Here is an 8,623-nt window from a genome sequence, read left to right on the forward strand (position 1 = left end):
TCACATCAGTGTGGGACTGATTTGGATATTTTTGATGGTATCATTGATGCAGACAATCCCAAATCTCATTCTGTACCATGTCCAATAGTTGGCGTGTATGTTATATAATCGCTTCCTTTCTACTTGTCTGTTAAATAAAGATGAAATCAAGTTTACCAATCATGGACCTAAACCTCAATAAAAAAAGGGCTTCATAAAGAGACATTGGTGGGTTATATATTTTGTGAACAATGCCAAAATCATCCAGTACTTAGACATAATCAGAGAATTCATCAGGTCTGTAGCAGACAAGGCAACAACAGATGTCCTTGTAGGACTGCACGTGCAGAAAGGAAGCAAGAAAGCTGCAAAAGAGCAAAGGGAGCATGAAACAGAAGCAGAGAGAGAATGTGTTAGCCCCACTAAAACTGGAATAACTGTAATTAACAGACATTCATTGTTCTCAGTGACTCATCTGGTACTGATGTCTGAGGTTCATACAGTACATTTACCTTTTAGATGTGCTCTGACCCAAAGGGAAGGGTCAACAAAGACAAACCTAAAGTTACGCTGCTGCCCTGCGGCCAAATGTTTCAGATAAAATGTCAAAATACAATTAATATACGTTTATAAAAAGGAAAGACTTGACAGCCTCAGGGCCTGATATCCACACATTAAAATAATATTGATAAAACCCAAGAAGCTGCCCAGAACAAACTAACAAGTGTTTGTCACATAACATGATTAAAAAGGAAGCAGATGTATTCAGAAAAGCTAGCTTATCACCGTTAGCTTGAGACTGCTGCTTTTTGCTAGCTATAAATAACAATCGCCTGGGCCAGATTTCATCAGTTGCAAGAGCTAATTAAGATAAGAGTGGCTTTGGGAGTTTGCTGACCCCTTGTAAATGTGGCCCTTGTAAAAAAGGGTCTCCAAAGATGTATTGATTGCATAACCGGTAGGCGAATAAACTGAGACGTGCCGTCCTTGCAAATCTGACAATAAAATACATGGAAATTAAAGAAATTATCATTTACCAAGTCAATTGAGCGAAGTTAGTTAAAAGAAAGGACAGTTGATTTAATTTGAAAACCAATGGTGGCAGCTGTTTATCCTCTGGTGACCCAGTATCTGTGACATCCCATCTTTCCAAAATAAACCAACCTTTCTAATCACATTTCTCACTTGGTGGGACCTTTCCAGGCCGGCCACTGCAGAGAAAAATGCTTTAGTGGTACCAAATTCAGGAGGTCTGGGTTCAGATATTTAGGATATTTTTGAGGATGTGTGTCTTCCAGCAAACATTGGGAGGGACATTTTGGCCATATCTGAACACTGGCCAGTTCCTCTGTTGAACAAATGAGCAAACCGACTCTTTTCTCCAATAAAATGTACATTCATTTACGATTTGTATTTATATATATTCTCATCTCTAGTTAAATCATTCTGCTTCTTACCCCATTTATAGTCCAGACCCATTAAAAAAATTACAGGGACAAAATGGCAAAGACAGGGTAAAGATTTAAGGTGCCCTCTGTGTGCCTGATTAAAATAAATAAATAAATATTCATACAAATTTATTTTACTTTTATTATCTTTTAGAAGACTGAAATTTAATTATAAACAAATCTTGATGTACTGTCTTTATAGTACATAAATGTTAGTATAAATGGAAAAAAATAAAAATATTTAACTCCTGGCCACCATTGGGAGGCATGTCTGGGTCATTTAAAAATAAAATCTACAAATTTGATCATATCAGTTCGATATTTGATCATTTTCATTTTAAGATTTCCAATTTTAGGGGTTTAAAAAAATTGCTTTTTTATTTTTTGGGTGTTTTGATGGATTATGATCATCCATGACAGAAGAAGTTAATCCAGTTCTTCCCAAAATATTTTCATTTCTTAAATTTCAAAGCATTATTACCCTTAATGGTGACGGCAACCCTGCATATTTTCACAAAGACACGTGTTTTTACAACAAAACCCCCATTTAGGGGGCTTGCATGGGCTCAGTATCATTGCCTTGTACTCGAGTATTAACTGAAATCTTAATTATCAAAGAAGTTATTAACCACGTGTATATCTGTGCAGCTCCACGGCCGTCTGGAGTCTTCTGATGTCTAAAATAAGGAGCTGGTAACTGATGGTTAAGTGGTAAAACTGTCTCACAAAGATCTGAGTCCATAATAATAACAAGACCTGCAATCAAACGGTGCTTCCACGTCAAGGTGAGGGCTTTAAAAGGGCATACATTAAACTGATATACAAGTTAACTTTAAGAATGAGTTATTATGACGTGGTAGAGTTCTCTGTGAACTTTAAATTGGAATAGTCTGCAAACTTTTATGTGGCTTTAAGTGGCGAATTAGTTGCAGACCACAAATCTGAGGTATTTTATGAATGAAGTGGGACAGGGGGGCCATTAGGCTTAAAATGCTGCACACCTGAGCCAAAGCTGTGATTTATGAGCAGCTGAACCAACAGCTTAAATCATTCATTCCAGCTTTAATGTTTTCTATCTGAGAGAAAAGTGCTCTGCAGGGATGGAGTCAGTTCTTGACCTCTAATGTTCACTTAGTCGTGGTCTTTAAGAGAGCCCACTTTAAGCAGGTTAAAACTGTTATTGTGCCCATTACCCCCAATTTCACGGTCAGGCGAGTCTCTGTGCTGAGTCATTTGACGGTTCTGGTTATTCTCATTGCTTTGTGTTTTTCAGCCAAGGGTCCCAGAGCAGCTCCCTGGAGGAGGTCCACCTGGACGGATTCCCTCCAGCGCCTCGTCTGGTGGAGATGCGACGAGATCCGGTCCTGGGCTTCGGCTTTGTGGCGGGAAGTGAGAAACCAGTGGTGGTCCGCTCCGTCACGCCAGGTTGGTGGAGTCAGAAAGCACAGGATTGTGCTTCATGTGCTTCATCTTCATGCCGCTTATCCGGGGTCGGGTTGCGGGGGCAGCAGCCTAATCAGAAAAGCCAAGACTTCCCTCTCCCCAGCCACATTTGCCAACTCTGCGGGGGGGTCCCGAGGCGTTCCCAGGCCAGCCGAGAGATATAATCCCTCCAGCGTGTCCTGGGTCTTCCCCGGGGTCTCCTCCCAGAGGGACGTGCCTGGAACACCTCACCAGGGAGGTCCAGGAGGCATCCTGACCAGATGCCCGAGCCACCTCAACTGGTTCCTCTCGATGCGGAGGAGCAGCAGCTCTACTCTTATCTCCTCCCGGATGACCGAGCTCCTCACCCTATCTCTAATGACCATCCAATCAACAAGTTAAAAAGAGTCAGTCGATTGCTCCATGTAAGCTGAAACAGCACTAACGTACCAGACTGGACTGAACCTAAAAAACAAGTGGAAGCTGATTGGTTTTTACATTTACTACCATTATTATACTCCAGACACTAACTTCATATTCCATATTCATGTTTTTATAGATATTATGGCCAAGGTTTTGTCTCCCCAGCAAAGCAAACATAATCAGGGTCATAATATTTTCTTATTTTTTGCCTCATTTTTACAAGTCAGCATCACTGTAGAACAGAGCGATTAAACGGCATATTGGTCAAATTACCAGAAGGCTTTGGACATGTTGCCTTCTACTGTAGAATTATACAAGGTCCGTCTACATCCAAGGGCAGGTCAGAATCCTGCAAGTTTTCAATGTGTCCCTGCTCCAACGCACCTGACTCAGACTAATGAGTAATTGTGCAGAACTTTATAGGCTGTTGGATCCATTGGATTTGAGTCAGGTGTGCTTGAGGCACTGGGCACACTCCTGCCCGGTGCCTCAGGTCAGCTGACCTGCTGCTCCTGGACGTACCGAGGTCCAAACGGAAGCTCAGAGAGGACAGAGCTTTTTCTGTTGCCGGTCCAAAACTGTGGAGTGAGCTTCCCTTCCACATTAGACAAGCCTCCTCACTGTCCAGTTTTAAAACTCATCTTAAAACCAATTTTTATTCCTTGGCCTTTAACCCAATGTAAGACAGTTTCCGGTCAGTGCGCTATAGTTTGATTTTATTATTGGTTTTATTTACTAATTATTCAGTTTTTTTTTTATTGTTTTAGATCTGTATTTCTTGTATGACCTGTTGTTTTATTGTGTTATTTGTTTGCATTTGAAGTGTTTTATTCTGTTTTTATTTTGGTTGATAGTGTACAGCACTTTGTTTCAACTCTGGTTGTTTTAAAGGGATTTATAAATAAAGTTGAGTTGAGTAGGGTGTCATTAAAAAAAAACAAAAAAAACCTGCAGGATGGCGGCAACTCTGCACGATAAGTTAACCATTTTCTTTTCAATCATTAGATACATTTCCACTAGTTTTCCATAAAATAATAGCCATATTTGGAAAATTTCGACAAACTACAATGGTAACTTGCAGGTGTTTCCATTGAACGGTGTTTAGCGCGTAGGCCGTAGTTCTCAGAAAATAACTGGGATGAAATAACCTGAATGAAATTTTCCAAGACTTGTTTGCGAGGTAGCCATGTAGCGTTATTTCAGGATTTTCTAAATGCTGCTCTGGTTGATTTGAAGCAAGAATGGTGTGCAGATAAATCTTCCAGCTTCTCAAACCAGTTATAGTTAATAGTTATCGTAAATACAGAAGTGTTGACCTTGAATGGACCCAAATTAAGGTGTTTTTTTTTTTCTTGGATGTGTGTTTATTGATTAGTTGATTGAGAAATACTGCCAATCTGCTTACACACTTCTGTCAGCCATCAGCTCCTATTGAGGCACTGTAACTGGACAACTCAGTGATCAATCAGTGACGAAGCGGACAGTTTAACTAATGAATATTCTGTTTACACCACTTTTCCAAGGACGTGGATATAGATGGACGTCAATATCTATCGTATCTATATCACCATAGATATAGGTGGAGGCATAGGTGGAGGCATAGAAGAACACAGCTTGTGGCTTATTCGTATGTTTTTCTGTGTACAGGTGGTCCGTCGGAGGGGAAGCTGCTGGCAGGTGATGAGATCATCATGATCAATGATGAACCCGTCAGCTCAGCTCCAAGAGAACGAGTCATCGATCTCGTCAGGTAGATCCACAGACCCCGGGGATGCTTTTAAACCCAAAGAACACAAAAGAGCACACAACATTGCCTTTGCATCTTTGTTGTGGGACTTTCACCCATTTGTCTAACAAAGGGTTCCACTCCTGCAAAACTCTACATCTGTCTTTCACTCACAACTTGTAAAATGTCTATTGACATTTTAATGATGTTTTAGTCAGAAAGTTGGAAAAACTCTCAGCAACCCTCGTTAAACTAGTTTAATGGTGCATTTGGGGTGTGTTTATGATCACTTTTCTGTTGTAGAAGCCATCCTTGCTGCATTTATTGGACCTTTTTGTTAACCTCATATGTTCCTGTGCCCCAGGTTGCAATACTAACCCAAACAATAATTAATCCACCTCTGTGCTTTCTAGCTGAGGAATGGTTCCCTTCCTTAAGTTCTCTTGTACATCAAACTGATGTGCAGAACCAGAGACCATCTCACTAGATGTCCTTAAGTCACCAGAATCTGAAGAAATGAAAAATGACTTGGACACGCCGCAGATTTAGCAAACATGCTTTGTAATTTTGAGTGATATGAATCAGATCTAGTCTGTTCTAGCTCATTCATGTTGTGCTACTTATTTTGAAGACAACAGAAAACCAATGAGGAGTTTTTGAGCATGTCTGCCATATTATATTAGCTTTAAAGACACTACAGAACTTTTGCCATTTTCCGTCACGAGCCCCCTATCGACAGCTAATTTGGCCTCCATCCTGCATCCGACTTGACCTTTTAGCTCTCTCCAGCCAGCAGGAGACAATCTTACTATGACTCTTGTTTTGTCCCTTTTTCATTTTAAATCATCTCGCGTTTCTTTGACAACTCATCAACTTTGCGTTTTCAAAACAGCCAGTTCCTTTTTATACCGAGAAGCTAAACATCACATTACATCTTGGATGTAAAAGTTCGATAGTGAGGTTTCTCAGCCTCAGAACGCTGCTGGAAATGCACATAATACATGTCACTGTGGGGCTGCACGATGGCATAGTGGTTAGCGCTGTGGCCTCACAGCAAGAAGGATGTTGGTTTGATTCTTAGCTGGGTTCTTACCGTGTATGCGTGGGTTTTCTCCGGGTACTCCGGCTTCCTCCCACCATCCAAAGAGGTTGATTGCCCATGGGAGTTAATGTGAGCGTGAGTGGTTGTTTGTCTGTGTTGCCCAGTGGTGAACTGGTGAGCTGTCCAGGGTGGACCCTGCCTTTCACCCAAAGACGGCTGGGATAAGCTCCAGCTTCCCCACGACCCTTAATTAGACTAAACAGTTAGGATAATGAATGAATGAGACCGTGTCATCGAACAAGTCTGGAACGTGGAGTTTATGCGGTCAAAAAGTTATGGAATGTGTCTTTCAGGTCATTGTAGCTTCTGGTTTTTGCACTGTTTTATGACACTGAACAACCAGTCACCTCATTCACCGATAGCAACGATGCTGATTCTAAACCTTTTTTATGAGTGTTGATTAATTGGACTATGGCAACCGGACATGCACACCAAAAAGACAAGAGACAGATTGTCAGATGACAACCAATCGTCAGTGTGGTTTATAAAGTCCCAAAGTACTCCGTAATAAAATGTGTATAGTCTTTAAGGCATCACGATGACTGAACTTAGGCAGACTTTTGCACTTTGGTGCCCCTTATGATGACGTGTTTGGCAAGGCTTGCGTCCTGTCTCTTCTCTTAGCGCTCGTCCACCAATAAAAGTCAGTTCAATTAGGACTGGACGATACGACCAAAACCTCATATCCAGATATAGTTCATTTTATATCCCCATAACGATATACATGACCATATAAAACTGTGTGTGTAATGTTGTGTCAGCCATCAGTTATGTATCAGATGTTGCTAGGCAACAGCATCAGTGATCTCCTTCCATATGGGGGAACTATGGCTGTATGACGTTCCACAGGCAAATACCTGCTGCAGAGTTTGTGTCTGGAGTTTATTATGAGCTTTCGCCTCCACCTGACGCAGCTTTTGCTCATTGACTCTATTCTTTATTCTGTATTCTTTATCCTGATTCCTGCACAGGTGATAAAATGAGTTAGTTGTGTCGGAGTCCGTTGTTGGGACTGTGAGCTAGTCTGTTGTCGGTTCCACATCGAACTTCTTATATCCAAACCGCATCCAGACAGAAATTCCCTTCTTTTAGGAACAAGCTCATCAGTTTGGGTTGGCTGCTCATCTTTTAGTGAATTATCCTCTGAAACACGTCTGCTACCGTCTTCCTCCATGTTTGCTTATGTATTGCAGCGTGCCGTAAAGTGTATCTTAAAATACTGCAGTAAAGCACCTTATCGTGGCGTAAACGATGGAGCCTCATATGAAACGATGGATATTTTCTGTCGTCCAAACGACATATATCGTCATATCGCCCAGCCCTAATTTCAGTGTTGACTTATGCATTATATTTTGCTTTGTCACTTTCTCTCTTTCTTTTTCTTCCTGGTAAAGTTCTCTCGGGTTTCTTTGCTGCATGAACTATACCGCATATGTGTTTATATCCAGTTGCTGGCGTGTAATATAAACAAATGAGCAGCTGTGAAGTGAAGCCCTGGGCTGGAACACACAGTTGTGTTTCTCAGCCTCAAGATGCTGAAGGACATGTTCCAGGAAATATTCATAAATGAGTCAGAAACACAAACTTTAAAGGAAACTTACATAGTATTGCTTTAGTTACATGAAGTATTGAGAGCACACCCATAAAAAAGAAAAAAAAAACCTGCTGCTTTTCTTGTGGTTTCTGACTGCTGGGATAAGGTTTGAGAATTTGTATGCTAACTAAAGACTTAGACTTGGGGTGCCCAAACATTTACACTTTACTTTCTCTGCTTTCAAACAAAACAAGCATAATATTTACTTGAAGCATCTTCACTGTGGAAGATTTTAAACCATTTTAATTGACAGGTTCTACTTTATTCACAGCAACTAAACAAAAGGCTGAATTGAATATTTATTAAAATGATTGTCACTCCAATTAAGTTCTTTCCAAGTTTGAGCAAAGACTCATCAGCTGAATTTTCTCTCATCGGCTAAATTCTGAGATCAGCTCAGGAGGAAGTTTGATTAGAAGTTTGTTTCAGAGTGCACAACTTGTTATGTCTGAAGTTATGTTTGACTTGTTAAGAACACAGTCACTCTTTTTTTGTTTAATTCCCAGAGGAAGCTAATAAGTGTGTTTGTGTGTGAAAGCCTCCGGATCATACCTGTCAAGTTCTGGACTTTATAATATGGGAAATTCACTGGAAACGGGCCAGAGAGTCGTGGTGGGAGTCGGAGAGGGGTTGTTCCCAATCGTGAGGGGAGGGGGTGTTCCGGGACGACGTTGGGAAACGGGGAAAAATACAAGTTTTTTTAGTCAAAACGAGATACTTGACAGTTCTAGATTTAACGTAATGGCTCTTGTTGCTGTAAAGCTCTTTTTACATTTCAACCAAACTTCTCATGTTCCTGTCGCTTTGCTGATTTTTCTACATTATTTGATATTGTTATTATCATTATTATTGTATTTTATCATAATTTGCTGTATTTTGCTGTCTGATTGCTGCAGGAGCTGCAAGGAATCCATCATGCTGACAGTTGC

General features: G+C 40.7%; 1 protein-coding gene across 1 annotated transcript in view; it reads left to right on the forward strand.

Moving 5' to 3' along the window:
• The window catches only part of LOC306774203 (FERM and PDZ domain-containing protein 4-like), a gene marked incomplete at its 3' end in the record, with an annotated part of 76,976 nt that overhangs the window by 44,096 nt on the left and 24,257 nt on the right, over positions 1-8,623 (forward strand). The window contains exons 3-5 of the mRNA XM_079264187.1: positions 2,701-2,852; positions 4,920-5,022; positions 8,591-8,623. The exon at positions 8,591-8,623 is cut by the window's right edge and continues 13 nt beyond it. Coding sequence (XP_079120313.1) covers positions 2,701-2,852; positions 4,920-5,022; positions 8,591-8,623 — 288 coding nt within the window. The remainder of the gene's footprint in view (positions 1-2,700; positions 2,853-4,919; positions 5,023-8,590) is intronic.

Source organism: Telmatherina bonti, assembly GCF_933228915.1.
Source record: "Telmatherina bonti genome assembly, chromosome: 24".
NCBI lineage: Eukaryota > Metazoa > Chordata > Actinopteri > Atheriniformes > Telmatherinidae > Telmatherina > Telmatherina bonti.